At 56.1% G+C, this 19,522-nt stretch overlaps 1 protein-coding gene and 1 long non-coding RNA gene across 5 annotated transcripts in view; one reads left to right on the top strand and one right to left on the bottom strand.

Moving 5' to 3' along the window:
- The window catches only part of PLEC (plectin), a 116,566-nt gene extending 98,968 nt beyond the window's left edge, over positions 1-17,598 (bottom strand). For 2 of the 4 annotated variants that reach the window (XM_035124576.3, XM_035124578.3), the window contains exons 1-4: positions 17,469-17,598; positions 14,663-14,703; positions 14,113-14,220; positions 4,934-5,135 (exon numbers count right to left, since the gene is read on the bottom strand). In XM_035124576.3, the coding sequence (XP_034980467.3) occupies positions 4,934-5,129 (196 nt within the window). In that variant the 5' untranslated portion in view covers positions 5,130-5,135; positions 14,113-14,220; positions 14,663-14,703; positions 17,469-17,598. Of the gene's footprint in view, positions 1-4,933; positions 5,136-9,120; positions 9,347-14,112; positions 14,221-14,662; positions 14,704-17,468 lie in introns of those variants that run through there. The other 2 variants (XM_035124581.3, XM_088676135.1) reach the window with 1 other exon arrangement.
- Positions 17,599-17,690: 92 nt separating this feature from the next.
- On the top strand, positions 17,691-19,280 carry LOC148684942 (uncharacterized). The gene is made up of 2 exons (XR_015951622.1): positions 17,691-17,810; positions 18,347-19,280. It is a non-coding gene; the product is annotated as an uncharacterized LOC148684942 (long non-coding RNA).
- The last annotated feature ends 242 nt before the right edge of the window (positions 19,281-19,522 follow it).

Below are 19,522 nucleotides of genomic sequence, written 5' to 3'. Positions count from 1 at the left end.
TGACATATGGCTGTCAAGCCTCTGCTTAAAGACCTCCAAAGAAGGAGACTCCACCACACTTCTTGGCAGCAAATTCCACTGCCGAACAGCTCTTACTGTCAGGAAGTTCTTCCTAATGTTTAGGTGGAATCTTCTTTCTTGTAGTTTGAATCCATTGCTCCATGTCCGCTTCTCTGGAGCAGCAGAGAACAACCTTTCACCCTCTTCCATATGACATCCTTTCATATATTTGAACATGGCTATCATATTAGCCCTTAACCTTCTCTTCTCCAGGCTAAACATACCCAGCTCCCTAAGCCGTTCCTCATAAGGCATCGTTTCCAGGCCTTTGACCATTTTGGTTGCCCTCCTCTGGTACCGTTGGCTCACCTGCTCCGAATGGGCCACACTATCAGAATGAAAGTTTACTCATGCCACACTGATTTATCTTTTTTTTTTTTTACTGATAAGCAATACATTGGAAAACAAAAAGAAACAACTCCTGTCACTGCTCAATTTATAACACAGAACACAATTGCTTTATAATATGACTAATGGACACCCAGGAAATATAAAACAATGCAGCCTCATAAGAACATGAATCGTTCCGAAATATAATATTGGTTGTTCTTGAATCTTCCTGCCACACTCGCCCTCCTCTCGTCACACCCTTGGAGAACCACTGGTCCAGGTGCATCAGAATCCCAGATTGTGGAATCCCCCACCTGAGGGGGACGTACCCCTTTCTGTCACATAATAAACAAACCTCTGGAGGGCACCAGGTTGGGGAGAACTCGTCTGGCCTTCAGCCACGCAGGTTTTATTTGTTTGTATGCAACAACTGTCTACCCAGCCCGAGGGGTCTAACCACCCAGTTACAAAATAATAAAACACCACAATGTTGTTTGTTTCGTAAAGCTCCAGCAAACAATAAAAAGCAGCAGACCCTTCACTTGTGATCCCTGCGTTGCAGGGAGTTGGTCTAGATGACCCTTGGGGTCCCTTCCAACTCTGCCATTCTATGATTCTATGGCTCCTGAACTTCTTCTCCGACAGCAGCAAAAGGCAAAAATTTCAGATCCCTTTGCCTGCCCCTATGTGCCCCCCTTCTCTCCCAATGTCAGCATAAGAGCAGAGGCCGGGCCTGGTGGGCTTCTTCCCCTCTGGAGGGGCTTCCACCGAAGAGGCCCTGCTGCCCCCCTTGCACTCATTCACCCACCGCTCCTCAAAGGACAGGACCTCTGATGCGGACCACAGCGCATGGGAAGGGGCAGAGAGGAAAAAGTGGTCCTGGGGCTGCCCATTATGTGCCAATTCTCTAAAGGGAAGAACCAGCACCTTCAGTTGAGCCCCCCAAAAAGCAGGGAATCAGCAAAGAACAAACAGGATCTTCAAATAGGATCAGCTGTTTTCCAGCAAATGTGTGGCTGCAGCATTCGGACCTTTTTGCAGTTTCCAGAGGCATTCAAGGGCTGCCCCATGGAGAGCAGATTACAGGAGTCTAGTCTGAAAGTACTTGATGCAGTATAACACCTGCTTGGGGTATGTGTGTGTGTGTGTGTGTGTGTTTAGCAAGATCACTTCATGTGGCCTGTCCTGCTTCCAGCTTTTTAGACTGGACTTCCTAGCAGAGATAGATAGGGGGCCAGGCTTACTGGGGGGGGGGAGCAGGGGCCTGGAAACTGAGCTGGGACCCCTCTGTCATCTCATCTCTGTCAATGGATTCAAACTACAAGAAAGAAGATTCCACCTAAACATTAGGAAGAACCTCCTGACAGTAAGAGCTGTTCGGCAGTGGAATTTGCTGCCAAGGAGTGTGGTGGAGTCTCCTTCTTTGGAGGTCTTTAAGCAGAGGCTTGACAGGCATATGTCAAGAATGCTTTGATGGTGTTTCCTGCTCGGCAGGGGGTTGGACTGGATGGCCCTTGTGGTCTCTTCCAACTCTACGATTCTATGATTCTATTCTATGATTCTATGAGAAATAGAGTCCACCGTCCATGTATTTTTTTCCAGGCTCTGTCACTTGGCACTGGGCTCCTTCCAAGTGAGAGGGGGGTTGCCGTCAAAAAAGCTTTACTCAGAGTAGGCCCACTGAAATGAACAAACATGACTAATCTCAATAGGTCTACTCTGAGCAAAGCTTTCCTAGGGGGCGAGGCTCAACTCATGGCCTCTGGGATGTTTTATTGCCTGTCCCTAATAAGGCTCTGCTAATGAGATTTCATCCTCAGCCAGGCAGAAGAGCTTCCTGTATTTGAGGCCCAGGAGGAAACAAGAGGAAGGAATATCACCCACCCCCACCTGTCCTCCCCCCCCCAACTTGCATTTACTAATGTGGTTGTTAGGTGGTCATTTTCTGAAGCACCAAGTTTTTGGTATACAAAAAGGTTATTTATACAGTGAGTGTTTTCTCCTAACTTCAGAAGAATGGAGGCGTCTTGAAAGAGAAAGGAGATTCGGGGCTTCAAGTCCCCCCCCCCAACTGCCCCCTTGCTCCCTGCAGCAGTTGGGGCTGTGAGGAGGAAGGTCTTTCCCCCTTGCAGGGGGCTGCTGCCACCCCCACTGCCCTTGCCAGGGAGGTCGGAGCAGCAAGGAAAGCAGGTCAGTGCCAGGGAGGCTCCACCCCACCCTCCTGCTTCTGCCCATAACTGGCCTGCAGGCTTCTTGGCCCCCAGCACACCTTTCCCTCCCCCCCTCCAGGCAGAAGGCAGCTCCCCCTGTGCCAGAGGATGATAATTCCACAAAATAAGTCGACCATGGCGAAGGCAGTTAAATGCAACAACTGCAACTGTGGATGACACAGGGAATGCAAAAATTAATGGCTCATTAGAAATGTCCCGACTCAGCTGTTAAGGAGGAGGAAACGCAGAGCAGGTTAAGGCGCACTTTCGGAAAATCTCTGGGTTCCTTGCCAAAAATTCCTGAGCAAACCTAGCAGTCACAGGCTGAGAGGGCAGAACCATCCCTCCCCCCATCTATCTGTTTTTATTTACAGTGGTACCTCGGTTTATGAACACAATTGGTTCCAGAAGTCTGTTCATAAACTGAAGCATTCATAAACTGAAGCGAACTTTCCCATTGAAAGTAATGGAAAGTGGATTAATCTGTTCCAGACGGTCCGTGGAGTACTTAAACTGAAGCGTTTATAAACTGAAGCGAACTTTCCAATTGAAAGTAATGGAAAGTGGATTAATCCGTTCCAGACAGGTCCGCGGAGAACTCAACCTGAAGCGTACTTAACCCGAAGCATGGGTGTGATTGGTTCCGGAAGTCTGTTCATAAACTGAAGCGTTCATAAACTAAAGTGAACTTTCCCATTGAAAGTAATGGAAAGTGAATTAATCCCGTTCCAGATGGATCCGCGGCGTTCGTAAACCAAAAATTCGTAAACCGAGGTGTTCATAAACCGAGGTTCCACTGTATTAAACTTCCACATATATATCTCAAGGCAAAGTACAATTGACAATAAAAGCAAGTCAAAATCAACAGGAGAAATGCAATGCAATGCAATGTGGCCTCCCAGTGTCCTTCTCTCATACAAGGTCACCCATCAAGGCAACCGAGGCCGATTCCGTTCCAAGCCAGATCGAAATGAGTCACGGTGGTCTGTTTCCCCCACAAACATTGACGTTTGTGTCCCCACAACCATCTCGAGTGCTTTGCCCCCAAAGGGGGTGTTTGCAACTGGGTGGGAGTTGCTAAGACCATCGAGTGCAGCAGGCTGGGTTTCCTCGGAGGAGGGGCCACTCTACGTACCACCTCCTTCAGGGCAGCAGCCACCCCGCCCCTCTTGCCAGCCCTAGTGATGTAAATTGATATACAGTGGTACCTCGGTTTATGAACACAATTGGTTCCAGAAGTCTCTTCAGAAACTGAAGTGTTCATAAACTGAAGCAAACTTTCCCATTGAAAGTAATGGAAATTGGATTAATCCGTTCCAGACGGGTCCGCAGAGTACTCAACCTGAAGCGTACTTAACCCGAAGCATGGGTGTAATTGGTTCCGGAAGTCTGTTCATAAACTGAAGCGTTCATAAACTGAAGCGAACTTTCCAATTGAAAGTAATGGAAAGAGAATTAATCCGTTCCAGAGGGGTCCGCGGCGTTCGTAAACCAAAAATTCATAAACCGAGGTGTTCATAAACCGAGGTTCCACTGTATGAGAATATGCAGGAATGGTGGGAAAATTAAAGGCACCAGAGAAGGGAAGACGTTGAATGTTTTCATTAAAAGAAAGATATGAATGGTGGAAATAGATTTTTGAAAGCGAACGTGATTTTGGAAATGGTAATAATGAAAAATATAAATAAAATTTAAAAAGAAAGAAAGAGAGGTTCTCCAACCCTTGACCCTCCATCACACCCAGCAGCAACCGGACCAACTTCCATCAGCCAGGAAGGGCAACGGTCAAGAGGGCACAGACAGACTCAACAAGCACCCTCTCAAGGTTGGCAAAAATGGACCCCACAAACCGTGTCTGGATGGAGTAATGGAAACCTCACCAGGAGCTGCATCTATTTTCCTACGGAGACAAACAACCTTGCCCCCAAAGTGCCCCGTGAGGAATTCCCAGGGGGTGTCCGAGGTGCCCCAGGCTCCCTCCACCAACATGGATCTCAACCGCCTACACACCATCCTAGAGAGTTCTGCTGGGCAATTACTCAAGAGATGTGACGCAAGCCCTCGACACAACATCCAGCCCAGACTCAGCTGCAACAGAAGACCCCAAAGCACAAAGCACCCCTGGCAAGTGGCCCCCGAGTGCCCCCTGGGTGCACAACAACACAGCGCCACAACACGGCGCAAGGAGCGGCAGAGCCAGGGATAGGCACCAGCGACAGAAGCCCCTGGTGCCCTCGCCAGGGTCAACTCAGGAGAGCAGCCCACCCCCCAGGGCCCCAATCCAGCAACATCCCCTGATCAGGCCTCCCAGGGCCGCCAGCCCCCCTCTCTACCTGCAATGCGGATGACCGCTCTCTCCGCAGGGTCCAGGACTGTCCCATTGCCGGACGACGCCTTGGTCCTCTTGGTCCGCTGGTGCTTGGGGAGGTTCCAGGGCAGGGTGTCCCCCGGACTGGGAGAGCCCCCGCTGCTGCCACTGGAGCTCTCCTCCGCCATCTTCGGCTTCTCCTTCCGGCGGGAAGAAGACATCACCTCCTGCAAGGCGGGGAGGAGCAGGGTCAGAGATGCAGAGACTGGGAGCAGCCTGCCCCCCCCCTGTGTCCTCCATTCTGCAGGACTGGGGGTCCCCGTGGCCAGAGCAAAGCAGCTTGTCCTGCAGGGAGGGCCTAGGAGCCCCCATCCCACCCTCGTTGGGGAGCAGCTCTGCAGCCCAGACGATGGCAGCAGGGAGGGAGCAGAGCCCACCCTGCCCCACCCCCTGAGGATCTGCCTGTGGAGCCAGGCAGCTCGAGCCAGCCAGCCAAGCCGCATCCTGCAGGAGGGAGGGGAGCAAAGTCCTCAACCCAAGGGGGTCACTTGGCAACCTGGCTGGAGGGAGGGGGAATTACTGGCCAGCCTCAGAAGCCTCCATCCGAAGACCCCCCTTCCAGCGGGAGCCAAGTCTTCAGCCTCAACTCCCTGCTGCCTGTCCTGGCTCCCGATGGGGCTGCTCGGGGGGGGGGGGCTCACTTGCTCCCAGAAGGACAGCTAACACCCTCCTGCCCCACCACTTGGGGGGTCACGATCCTCCAGGATAATCCTGGCGCTCACCCAGAACCCCCCCCTGGCCTGAGAAGACGTGACACCAGAGGGCCAATCCCGTGCTATGACCAAATATGAAAGCTCTGCTTTGGGGGTGGGGGTGGCGGTAGAGACACCCAACCCCCAGGCACTCCCTCTGCTGTGCTCCCAAGCAGCTGGCCTTCAGCACCTGAGGGGAGGCTGGTGTGTGTGTGTGTGTGTCTGCATTCCAGGTGGGGTTCCAGGTTAGGGGGAAGTGCCTGGAGGCGGGGTGGGGTGGGGTGGGGTGGGGTGGGAGAACTCTCTAGACCCAGCCAGACTTTCACCAGGTTTAAGGAGAAGCACTTGTCCCAAACAGCCCCCCTGGGGACTATGAGGATTCAGAGCTGGGCCACCCAAGGCACTACCCACTGAACAACACTGCCAATAATAATAATAATAATAATAATAATAATAATAATAATATATTATTATTATTTATACCCCATCTGGCTGGGTTCCCCCAGCCACTCTGGGTGGCTTCCAACAGAAAAATAAAATACAATAATTTATTAAACATTAAAAGCCTCCCTAAACAGGGCTGCCTTCAGATGTCTTCTAAAAATCTGGTAGCTGTTTTTCTCTTTGACATCTGGTGGGAGGGCGTTCCACAGGGCGGACGCCACCACCGAGAAGGCCCTCTGCCTGGTTCCCTGCCAAGGCCTGGCCTGCTGCACCCCCACCCCCCAGCCTTGCACCATGAGGTGGGGAGTTCTGTGCTGCAATTCCTGGGGCTCAGCTGGGCACGATGGGGGCCAGGAGCAAAAGCCCCCACGCAGACCCCACCCCACCCCCATTGTTTTTCAAATGTTTCTTTATGACCCTCCTAACTGGAGACAAAAGCTGCTCCAGGGCCAGAGATTGTGGCCTGAAACACCCGCAGGTATCTTAAGCCAGCCAGCCAAGCCACACATTCCAGAAGAGGAGGGGAGAAAGGCAGAGGTTTTTACGCCCTTCCTTACCAGCAAGAGAAATGATGATAATTAGTCAGGCTCCAAACATTAAACAAACCCTTTCCCCTCCCCAGTCTTCCCTCCCTATCTCATAAGAGAGATAAAACTGTAACCACAACTCTCTCCATGAAAAACGAGAACTCATGGACCTAGAAAAGAAAGCAGCATCAAGTTAAACTGTGGAACTCCCTGCCACAGGAGGCAGCAATAGCCACCAATCCAAGCCTTAAAAGAGGACATTGATGGAGTGGAGGGCTATCCCTGCTGGGAATGGCAGCTGAGCAGAGGAGGCCTGTTGGGCTCCTGCCCTGCTTGTGAGCTTCTTCCCATCTGGGCATCTGAGCTGACCCTGTGAGAACAGGATGCTGGGCTCCGTGGGGCCCCGGCCTCATCCAGCAGACGCTCTTCTTTTCTGCTTATTCCTTTTGCCCGCCTTGAGTGGGGCAGGGGGGAGCCCTCTCTCTTTCCCAACCCAAGAGGCTCTCATGGCCTCAAGCAAAGCAGCTGAGAAACACCCACCCAGGGCCCCATCTTGAGCAGGAGAGCCCCACGCCCCTTACGCACATGCGCGCACACCCCCTTTGCACATAGACACTGGCACCCATGCATTCACAGGCGCTCTCCCCCTTCGGAGCGCTCCCACATGCATCCTTCCCCTGGCACACCCACCCATTCCCTGGTACAGGCTGGCCTCTCTCTCTCTCTCTCTCTCTCTCTCTCTCTCTGTGTGTGTGTGTGTGTGTGTGTGTGTGTGTGTGTGTGTGTGTGTGTGCCTCTATGGTCCTGCCACACAGCCAGGGGTTAGACTAGACAGCCCCTGGGGGACCCAAACTCTGGCTGCCGCAGGAGCACTTTGCTCTCCACCACCTGCCCCACCAGAGCTAGGAGTCCAGCCCCACATGCCTCTCCCCTCGGCAGGCCACACTTCCTCCATGCTGACTCACCCCCTGCTCTGGGGAAGGGGGCACACAGGTCCCCGGAGGACAGCTACCGCCAGCCGGGTTCCATTTGGGCCCAATGAAGGGGCACAGGCAGGACCTGGCAGAGAGATGGGCAGAGGCCCCTGGCTCAGGGCTGGAGCACCCTCAATGACATCCCTTCCAGGTCAGGGTGGGGGAAAGACCCTGAACCCCCCCCCCGGTGGGTCCACTGCTGCTGCCCGTCAGTGCGGGGCCAGTTGTGGCCTGACTCTGTGCCCAAGGGAGCTCCTTCTGTCGCCAGGAGCCCAAGAGGCGCCCCCATGTCCTGGTGGAGAGGGGGGGAGGCATGGAGACCTGGAGCCCACCCACCCCCCATTCCAGGGAAAGCGTGGCTAAGCAAGGCCAGCCCTCGGGACCCTGAGAGACTCTGCTGCCTGCTGTCTTCATCTCAGCAGCCAATTCCAGGCCCCAGAGACCCCCTTCATTCCTTCCTTCCCACCCTGGCACAGAATGCAGCCCCCTCTCAGGTGCACCCCCCCTCCGCCCCCAATTGCCTCTTGCACTGGAGAGCCTGACGTCAGCCTGCCTCTGCCAGGAAGTGGGGGTGATCCTCCAGGGGGGTGGGGTGGGGGGGGGCTGAAGTGACAGTACCAGCTCTGCCTGCTACTTGGCACTTCGTGGTTGCCATGGACACAGCTTCCTGGGCACCAATAGGAAGCTGGAGGGGGGGGGGACACAAGCCCAGATGAAATCAGGAGGCACCCCCCCCGCCCCCGCCCCGCATCCCCTCCTGCACAGGGGCTTCTCTGTGCCCAAAATGCCTCTCTCCCCAAAGGGCTCAGCCAACCTTTCCCCTGTGGATCCCACAGCCCCACTCACCCTTTCTCTGGGTCGCAAGAAGCTGCCCGCTGCCCTAGAGAAGGACTGAAGGAAGGCAGGAAGGCTGGCTGGCTGTGAGTAGGAGGCTCCAGGTCCCAGCTGGACTGCTTGGCCTCAGGGCCAGGATGGAACCAGCCCAGCAGGCCACAGCCCAGGCCCAGCTCCCCGAACCGGTTCCTGCCCCTGGGGGCCTGGCTTCTCCACCTTCTTCTCCCCACCCCCCAACTCCAGCACCCCCTGAGGCCTGGGAAGAAACTGCAGGGTGGGGGCGGGTGTCCAGGGTGCCCTAGCCGAACAGCAGCACCCTCCCTCTGCCCAAGGGGCTCTGCCTGCCTGGAGAAGGCACAGCACCCCATGGCTTCTCTCCTCCTCTGCTTTGCCCACACAGGAGGGCCCTGAGTCTGCAGGGGGCGCCCAGCTCTGCCCCACTACGGTATGCTCTCTGGAGGCATCTGCTGCAGGCCAGGCCAGGCCAGACCACCTCCAGTCCCCCCAACACCCACAGGCAGGGCATAGTGGAAGCAGCAGCAGCAGAAGAAGAAGCCGGCCAGGGGAGGCAACATCCTGGCATCCCTCGGCCCTGCCCTGAGCCTGGCACTCTCCTGCCGCATCTTAGGAAGGCAGGCAGGCAAGCAAGCAAGCAGACACCCCCACCCCACGACCACTCACCGTCTCCGGGTGCGCGGGTGCGTCCTGCCCCTCTCCTGCCCACGAAGCATGTCTGCCTACCTTGCCAAGGCAGCCAGGAGAGCTGGCAGGGCATGGGCAGCAGGGAGCAGCTGGCAGGCGGCAGGCGGCATGGGGAAGGGGCGATCCTGGCGGGGGCTCAGCGCCTGGCAGGCGTCACCAGGAGCCCGGCAGAAGAGCCGGCAGCGATAAGTTGGGCTCGCCTTAGCAACATGCAGCCGTTTTTTTGCAGCGCAGGCTCCTCCTCCTGCTCTGCTGAGCACTGCAGCTCCTGCAGGGTGTGCGGGTGTGTGTGCGTGTGTGTGTGTGCATGCGTGTGCGCGCGCGACAGAGCCAGCGAGTGTCTATCTCGCCTCCGCACCCGCCCAGCGCCGAGCGGCCGGGCCGGCTGAATTATTAACCAGGGCACAGGCTGGCAGCAAAACAGAGCCCATTCAGACCCGGACAATGGACGGAGCCCAACCTCACAAACCCAGAGGGCCCTGGCAGCCTGACCCACGCCTGGGCCTGCCAAGCAGGAGGGCACAGCAGCGCTCCTTCCCTCCCTCCAAGCAGGGCACCCTCCTCGCCTGCCCACCCCAGGGGGGCAATTATCCTGCTGGCAGGGGGGGACACTGGGCGAGCCCCGCAGGCCTCCTCACTGGGACCCCCATCCATCTCTCCCAGGGTGGGGCAAGCAAGGGGGAGGCAAGGAATTCTGCAGAAACGAGCAGGAAGCTTGCATCTCTGCCAGGCAAGGGCAGCTCTCTGACCTCGGCTGGTCTGACCCATAAGCACCGGGATATCCGGGGCCTCAGTCTGAACACACAAACCCGGGGCAATGTCGCCTTCCACGGGAAAATAAAACGAATAAATAGAGCGCGCACTTGAAGACAGGAGTGCCTGGCGTGCTATGGTCCATGGGGTCACGAAGAGTCGGGCACGACTAAACAACTAAACGACAAGAGCGCGCACTTAAACGGGATGGAGGAGGGGAATATCTAGAGCCCCCTCCCCCCCCCACCTTCAGCCCCTGTTCATCCCGCTTGAGGATGTGGTTAACGGAAAGTAACGGCAACCTTGAGGGTGGGCCACCGAAAATAAAATGAAGTTGGGGGTTGCGCCCCCCACTTCCTCTGCCCTTGGGGAGCCCCACTCATATCACCCCAACCACCGCTCCCACCCCAGGTAAGCACGCAAGCCCCTCCCCCCGGCCTTCCTGCTGTCCAATTCCGGATTCCCCTTTTGCCTGCCCTCCCACCAGGGGGCTGGGGGCAGAGGACCCCCCCCCCCAGCTGCTATGCCCAGTTCTGAAATCGAGGAACTGTGGAGTTGCTCCTCTGCTTGATGGGAAGCCTGCCTGGGGTCTGGGGACGGGGAGAGGTTGTTCGGGCCGGGGGCCAAGCGGGGCATACAAACACACCCCAAATCTCCCGCTCTCCTTCCGCCAGGCGGAGACTGCAGGCAGCTGGGAGCCCCACCCTCGTTCCCCACAAGCCCAAGGAAACTCCGAGCCCCACCCAGGAGAGAGTAGCTCTGGCGAAGCCAAGAAGCCGCCGCTGGTCTCTGTCCCCCCAGCAAGGCTCAAAACGGAGCCTCGCCTCGCCTCTCCTCTCCTCCAGCGCCAACTTTCTGCAGGTTGGAGAGACGGTGAGACCGTCCGCTTGACTCTGTTCTTCATGGGTAACATGGGGAGATTTTTTTTTGGGGGGGGGGGGAAACCACCCTGCCAGTGACACTTGTGTTTTCCAAAGCCCGATTCACCCCCGGAGACACAATATGCCACGCAGGCCGGGGAGCGGGGGGTTCTCTGCAAAGTGGCCCCTTCCCTTCTTGGTGGAGGGGATGCCCAAAACGAAAGGGAGTTGCTGGTCCATGCTGTGCTACTGTCCTTCATGGGCACTCCACAAGCAGGTGGCAGGGAGTCCCTCAGGCCATAACAGCAAGCCCTGAAGCCTAGAGATGGGCAGAGGTCTGGGAAGCAGGCACTTTATCCTAGTCCTACCTGGAGATGCCACGGGTGGTGGTGGGGGTTGGACCTGGGTCGTCCTGCATGCCAGGCAGATGTTCTGCCACTCAGCTAGCTACGCCCCTTCCTTAGCGTGGCCCTTCTAAGGGCTGGGAAGCCCAGAGGCCGGCAGGGGCCTTCTTTCTGATGCTGGCCCTGGGAGCAGAGGAGCCCACTACACTTGAAGAATATGGCACCCACAGCTCCCCCCACTCACAGCCCCCAATGCACTACCTACAGGCCTCCTGAAGCAGCAGCAGCAGGACGAGGACGCCAGGCAGAGGCGGGCGAAGGTCGGCTGCATGCGAACCCCCAGGATGGAGCCAGGGCCCCCAAGTGGCTCTCCGTGGGCAGCGTGGGTCTTGCCGAGCACAGCAAGCAGCCCAGGCTTAAATGGCAAGGGACAGCAGGGGAGGAGGAGGGGAGGGGAGGAGAGGCGTCCTCCTCCTCTGCCTGCCCACCCACCCGCGTGGTGCCTTGTCAATCTGGCACAGAGAACAAGGCCAGGCTGTCCGGAGCCACAGCAGGCTGCCCCACCCACGGCCCTGGGGCAGGCGCTCAGCAAGGCTTCCTGGCGGACCTTGTTTCATAGAACCAGAGAAGGGTAGAGCTGGACGGGACCCCCGGCGGTCATCTAGTCCAACCCCCTGCAAGGCAGGAATCGCAACAGAAGCATCCCTGGCAGATGGCTATCCAAGGTCTGCTTAAAAGGAGGGACCCCAGAGCAGGGGGGGGCAGAAGATTCAAGCGGAGGGAAGGAGCCAGGGAGGGGCTATTAGGAGGGGCAGGGGTGGGCAATAGCACCCAGGGAAGCGGCAGACAAAAGGTCCCAGGTTCAATCCCCAACAGCATCTCACCTACATTGTGGGGGGTTGGACTAGATGACCCTTGGGTGCCTTCCACCTACGGTTCTGTGATTCTATTGTCTCCAAGTCGGGCTGGGAATGTCCCCTGCCTAAGACCCTGGAGAGCCATTTCTGCAGACAAAACTGAGCAAGGCAGACCAATGGCAGCTTTCAGGCCCCCTGCTTGAAACCCTGGACTAGACAGACCAGTGGTCTGACTCTGTATAAGGCACCTTCTTCCTACGCTCCAGACGGAGAAGGGCTGTTGGGAAATGGCAGCACCCACAGACGAATCCATGAAAGGATGAGTCCTAGGCAGGCATCATCCTGTGGCACTCACTGCCACAAGGTGGCTCCAGGGACTCGGCTCCATTAGTAAGGAAGCAACAATTTGAATGCGCAATAAACATGCAACACCAGATGTCGCCAGAGAGCAGGAATTTTAAATACCCGTTTTTATATAGCTGTTTGTTTTTTGTTATAACCATCTAATTTCTGATTTGTTTATAGCGGGTTCCCCACCCCCCACCCCGTGTGTAGATCCACATCAGGAACGCTGCACATTGACCTATAGAGTTTCACAACTGGCCAAACAGCCCCAGCCGAGGCCCAGAGGAGGGGGTCAAAGTGTTCAGGCTCCGCTGCCAAACCTGCATGGCTTGCGCATGGGACAATTGTGGTGGGGCCCCCAGGAGAGACTACTTAGGGGAGCAGGGAGCATCTGTGCTCACCGTCAGCCCCCCTCAGATAACAAGCCTCTTTGCATGCCTGTCTCTCAGAGGCAGGAGTGAGGGAGAAAAAGAAGCCTTTGCAGGATCTGGGCCTCTTGGGTCCCCTCTTCTCCACCCTGGAATGTGGCGCATGTGGGCACCTGGCACCTTCAAACATCCTCCTTGGCATCTGCCAAGCCACTCTGTCCCTCCCAGGTGGTTTTTTTAAAAAAAATATTACAGAAGGTGGCTTTTGGATTCTTCACATTTATTTGTTTGGTTAGGCGGGAGTTGCCTGCTTCGTTTGTTTGCTTTGAGTTGTGTTTTATTCGTTAGAGAATATTAGGAGACATTTTTGCCTGTTGTGCTTTTCTGGAGGGGAATTCTAAGCACCAGATTCTCTTCTTTGACATGAGAATTTTGCAGTATCCATGGCAGATGCGTAGATTTCCAAATATGTCCAGAAAATTTTGGGGACCCCTTTGGTTTGCTCTGGTGCCCAATTCTGTCCCCCCCCCCCGGCCTCTTGCCTCTCCAGGGATCGTAAACTCACTGGGAGAGACCAGGATTGCCTCCCTCTCCCTTGGCACAGGTTGGGAAAGTGCTACATGCATCCATTGATTGATTGATTGATTGATTGATTGATCACATTTGTTTATTTCGCCCAGAAGCTCAAGGTGGCATATACATGGTTCTCCCCCTCCTCCCCAAATCTGCACAACAGGTAGAGCAAGCCGAGAGGCAGTGACAGGCCCAAGGTGGGCTTCATGGCTGAGTGGGGAGGATTTGAACCCGGGTCTCTCCCAGCTCCCAGCCCAACATGCCAACCATTGCACTGCCACACGGTTTTGGAAGGGCTCATCCTGCAAGTCTCCCTCTATCACACGCCTCATCTTCAGAAATGGAATCTTTTGCAATAGGAAGGCCAGTGGGAGAGGCCTCTGGGGAGAGGCCTTTGCAACCCAAACCTTTGCATCCCAAATGTTCAAAGCGGTTTGCAAATGACATTCAGCAACAAGTAAGAGATCCGCCCACCATAAAGGAAGCCCTTGAACCGGATCAACGTAAAACACACCTCTTCCTTCTCCTCCTGGGAAAGAAGCAAGTCGAGGAGGAAGGAAGCAGAAATGAATATCCCTCCCCCTGACGGCCCATGGCTCCCAGGTGCCCACCCCAGGGATCCTGGCCTGTGGGGAAAGGATCAGGCCAGGGGAAGCACCCTAGGGAGTTCATGGTGGGGGCAGCAGCAGAGGCTCCTCACAGTAGCCCAGCAGCACCTCCCATGCCAGGTGCTAGGCGGGTGCAGAGATCACCCTGTGCTGCCACAGGGGGTGGGGGTGGGCAGCTGAGCTGGGCCTGAGCAGCAGGTGCAAAGCGGGGAGAGGCACCCTCCTAGCTTCCACCTAGCCAGGCACACCCTGATCGTCCTCACCTGCCGCCTTGTTGCTGCCAGCGGCGCAGAGTCTGGCCCAGAGGTTGCCGCCTGCTCCTTCCTCTGACTGGGTGGAGGTTTTCCCTTGGCACTCTTCTTCCGGCGCTTCTGGGGGTGGCAGACAAAAAGAGGGAGGTCTGGGGGAAGACCTGCAAGCAGCCCTGAGGCACAGGTGCACCCCCAGCCCTCCAGTGCCCCCAGGGGGGCAGAGGCCGGAAGGGGCGCAGGGGGGCTGCGTGCCAGCCTGCCGTGGCTGTCTTTCTCTTCCTCCTCCTCCTCCTCCTTCCACAACCAAGAGCCTTCTGTTCTCGCTGGCATGGCGAGGAGGCGAAGTGAGTGCCCTTCTCAAGTGCCCAGACAATGGGGGCCTTGAGGGCTCTCTGCCTGCCCCCTATCACGTGAAGGGGGACCCTCCCCCCCTGCCCCGCCTGCAGCCCCCACAGCAGGGTAGCAGCAGCAGACTCTGAGATGCTTCCGGGAAGGTTTGGGGCTGGCAGGCGAAAGGAGAGGCCGCTAGGGGAACGCAAAACACACCCAGGCCTGGACTCACCTCAGAGGTGGTCTGGGACTTGCTTCCTCCCAGCTGCTGACCTGGAGCAATGGGGGGAGAGAGTGGGGGGTCAGAGTTAGGCCAGCAATGGAGAGAAAAGAGAACACCCCCCCACTCCAAGCCAGAGGGCAGGATGGAAGCTGGATCAGGCCCGTGGCTCATCAAGCCCAGCATCCTGTTCTCACAGGGGCCATGCAGTTGCCATTATGAGAAGCGGGAAGCAGGATTGGAGCCCAGACCCTGCAGTTTCCAGCACCTGAGATTCAGAAGCAACGCTTCCTCCTCCAGCTGCGTAGAAAGAGGAAGGGGCTCAGGACTGACACCCCTTTCAGGTGGGCCTTTCCTTGGCTCCTTGTCTTGGCTTCGTGGCTGTTGCCCTGCGCCCAGTTCGCAGGAGGCCCAAATAGCAGACACAGAAAAAAGGAGAGGGACAAGGTGCTACTTGATTATCCACCGGACAAAGCAAGCCACAGCCTGCGGAACAGAACGCCACAGGAAATCAGCTGCCACCTCAGGAAGGCCTCAGAAATGGGGTCAAGGCGGTTGCTCTTCTAGATTCTACTCCAGAATAGTATCTCTGAAACCGACAACCGACATGACCTTGTTTGCTCCTGTGTTTTACCATAAACCACTCCTGACATTTAATAAAGGGCAGTAGAAATTGCCTAGAGGGCCCATCTAGTCCATCATCCTGTTCCCACGGTGGCCAACCAGATGCCCCAACAGAGAACCCCCAACGGGGACCGGAGTCAGTGAAACAGCAACTCTCCCCACTTGGCATTCCCAGAAACTGGCATTCAGAGGCACATTGCCTCCAACGGTGGAGGGAGAACGTGGCTGTTGTGGCTAGTAGCCAGGCGAGGCGAGTGGGGACCAACATGGGGGGGGGGGCTGTTGTGTGTGCAAGATGTCACCAGCGTGATGCCCTGCCCTCCCGTTGGGCCATACCTGCCAGGATACTCTGGCAATCATGGCAGGGGGCGCAGCAGGCAAAAATCACCCTCCAAACCACCTGCCCTCGCCCAGCACAGGTGCTTGCCTGAGAGCAGCGGGGGATGGTGGCCCCCTACCTTGAAATATTGAGGGGGCTGAAGCCCCATCTGCCCCCTATTGCCAGCACCCTTGCTAGTAGCCTTCAATAGCCCTCTCCTCCATGAATTGGTCTCAGAATCCTTTAGTGCACCGTTAGGCTATGGAACTCCCTCCCACTTGAGCACTTGTGCTTGAATCCTGCTCGCATCTGTGAGAACAGGAGGCTGAACAAGATCCAGCTGGCTCTTGTGATGTTCTTATGGGTCCCTAGAGCTATTCCCCACACAACCCCAAGGTCTCGTTCCTGGTCCCTTCAGAGCCCATGAGAGTATTTGGGAAGTGAATTCTCACCTGCCTCACTTTACACTTCCTTGCATGGACTCACATTTGCTGTTTGGGTGCCCCTTCTGTCTCTGTGTTGCTCTGCATCAACATCAAGTTTTGACCTTGGATGAACTAACCCCAAATTCCTTCCAAATTGCAATGGGGTGGGGTGGGGAGGAGAGGAGAGGAACTCGGAGAAGCCCTTCCGCATCCGGTCCAGGCCAGAGGTCCATTGGGCGCAGCCTCGTGTTCCCACAGAGGCCTCCCTGAGAAGAAGCAGCTCTACCTCTCGCTCATCGGAAATAATCTTAAAACCAGCTGCATGCTTTAAGCCAGCAAATAAGGGGAATGAGCCACAGCCCTTATTTTCCTGAAGGACAAAGGTCAAAGGAGGGAGAAGATCGCTGCATTGGCTGAGGCATTATGGGACGGCAGCGTGGTCCAATGAGGTGAGCTCCATCTCACTGAAAGGCTGTGGCTAAGACACATCTGCGAAATGGGCGCAACAGCAATGCTACACGTTTGAGATGCTGTGAGACCAGTGCAAGGAGTCAGGCCTCCAAGCTCTTTGGAGTCAGGAAGGACTCGAGGAGAACCTTGCTCACAGGAACTGCCTTGCAGGAGCAAAATACACGGACACTGGGGTCCGTGTACGCCGGTCACTGAGGTCCAGCGCCGAGGGTCTTCTGGTGGTTCCCTCGCTGCGAGAAGCCAAGTTACAGGGAACCAGGCAGAGGGCCTTCTCGGTAGTGGCACCCACCCTGTGGAACGCCCTCCCACCAGAGGTCAAAGAGAACAACAATTACCAGACCTTTAGAAGGCATCTCAAGGCAGCCCTGTTTAGGGAAGCTTTTAATGTTTGATTTCTGTATTTTAACGTTTTGTTGGAAGCCGCCCAGAGTGGCTGGGGGAACCCGGCCAGATGGGTGGGGTATAAATAATAATAATAAATTATTATTATTATTATTATTATTATTATTATTATTATTATTATTATTACATCTGTGAAATGGGCGCAACAGCAATGCTACACGTTTGAGATGCTGTGAGACTAGTGCAAGGAGTCGAGCCTCCAAACCCTTTGGAGTCAGGAAGGACTCGAGGAGAACCTTGCTCACAGGAACTGCCTTGCAGGAGCAAAATACTCTGGAGGGCAGAAGGAGTCTGCCCCATATTGCTCACCCACCCCAGTTCTCCTTGAAGGGAGATGAATAAATGCATCCCATTCAAATATTATGTTAAATAATTCCCCCTCCAAAGCTGCAACAGAAACCCCACAGCCCTTTGCCTCCTTCTGCCCCTTCATCTGCCCCCCTGCAAGCGAGAGGAGGGGGTCAGGCTCAGAGCATCTCCCTCCCTCCTGCAGCCCATTGGAAAGAATCCCCTGCCTGGGAAGGATGCCCTGCTTGCCCATGGGGGGGGGGGCTGGAGGGGCGGCCCCGGCACCTACCTGCCCAGAGGCTGGGGGGCGGGCGGCCCCGCAGGGAGCAGAGCAGGAAGAGAGCCCAGACTCCGAGGGAGCCCAGCACCAGTGAAGCCACCCAGGCCACTCGCAGCCAGGCAGGATCGCTCAGTGCCCACGGGCTCAGGGAGGCCATACTCAGCCCGGCTGTGCCACGCCAGCCGCTGCCTTTGGTGCGAGAGGGAGGGAGGGAGGGGAGGGAGGGAGGGAGGAGGGTGTGCCGGCAGCAGCGGCCCCGTTAACCCTCGCCGGCCTGTCCGTGGCCCAGATGGGTTCCAGATGTGCACAGCCCCGTCCGCTGCTTCCTTCCCCACAGCTGGGCCGCTCCTGGTGAGTCAGACGGGCAAGGCGAGCCCTTAACCCTCAGTGGGAACGTCCGGGGCTCTGGGGGACAGGGCCTGCCAGGGCTGACGGGGCCAGGAATCCTGAGGGGGCCCAGAGGACCCCCTTCTCCTCCCCACACCCCTGGAAGTGGAGGACACCAACTTCAGGGCTTGGTGCTGTCAATCAAAGGGATTTCAAGGACGAGGAAAGCAGGTCTCTGGCCCCAGGCCTGGCTCATCTACAAGCATGGCTTATTGTCCCCTTCCCTAGTTGCACCCATGCCCCCAGCAGGGGGCTCTGCCGAGAAAGGGCCTGGGGGTGTCAGAGCCCCCTCCGGGGCAAGACTTTCAGCCTCCAGCCGAGTGCCAAGGAGGCATTTGGTACTCCTTTTGAGCTGGAGAGGCCACCTTTCAGGGATGCTTTAGTTGCGGTTCCTGCATTGCCGGGGGTTGGGCTAGATGACCATTGGGAACCCTTCCAGCTCTACAGTTCTGTGATTCTATGATTTATTCTGATCCTCCTCCTCCTCCCTTTCTTTTCAGCTGCCTCTAGATTCAGCTTTTAAAACTAAAGCAACATGTATTTTTTGGAAATGAAGGGTGGGCTGACTCATGTTGCCTCTGGTACTCCCTTCTGCCTTCACCCAGAAAGAAGGGCAGCCCCAGGCCCCAGGGAGGCGCCTAGTTGCGCCAATGTGGCTTCCCCTGCTCAGACCCGGGAAGCAAGTCCCGGAGGCAGGAGGGGCTGTGGAGCCACCCCCCAGGGGAAGGGCAGCACATAAGAACATCAGAAGAGCCTGCTGGATCAGGCCAAATGGACCCCACCGAGTGCAGCCTCCTGTTCTCACAGTGGCCAGCCAGAAGCATCAACGGGAACTCAGGCGCAGGATCTGAGCACAAGAGCAGCCGCAACTGGGATTCAGAAGCATGGCTGCCTCCAGCCGTGGAAGCGGAGCCGGGCCAACAGGGCTGGAAGCCATCCTTGGTAGCCGCCCCCCCCCCTCCATGAAAGGAGATGGTGGCGTTTGGGGACCCTTCCTCTGCAGTTCAGCACAGCCTCTCTGCATAGAGAAAAACAGCCTGTCAAGGAAAATGCTCAGCTCAAGGTCCCTTCTGGACATTTCTGCATTCAGGATTCGCCACCCGCCTTTTGAGGGCTCCAACTTGTCAGTGCAAACTGGGGCCCTTGATTCTGCAGCAGACCTATTATTATTATTATTATTATTATTATTATTATTATTATTATTATTATCTTGTACCCCACCCAGCCTCTCTAAACAGGTTGTATCTATTTGCTTCCCAAGAAGTACAGGGGGCTCAAAGTGGGTCCACAAGAAAAGACTTCCCTGTTTCGAGAAGTTTAATGTTTGAAGTTTTATTCTGTTTTCGTCCTCTGTTGGGAGGTGACCAGAGTGGCTGGGGAAACCCAGCCAGATGGGCGAGGTATAAATAATAAAATTATTATTATTATTATTATTATTATTATTATTATTATTATTATTATTAGCTCCCCCCCACCCTTCCGTGAACCACTTCCCAGTTCACCAAAGACAATTGGACCCCTGAGCCAGGACTCCTCATGGACAACTGAGGCAGGCCAAGATCTATAGCTGGAGGGCAGCAACCCCTCCCCTGGCTGGAAGCAGCTGCCCGGGGGGGGGGAGAGGAGTCCAGCAGCAGCAACCGCAAGCAGGCAGCCCAGTTTCACCAGCTGAGCTA

Source organism: Zootoca vivipara, chromosome 8 (genome assembly GCF_965207765.1).
Source record: "Zootoca vivipara chromosome 8, rZooViv2.hap1.1, whole genome shotgun sequence".
NCBI classification, from domain to species: Eukaryota; Metazoa; Chordata; class Lepidosauria; order Squamata; family Lacertidae; genus Zootoca; species Zootoca vivipara.
This window is presented reverse-complemented; position numbering and strand designations above follow the sequence as displayed.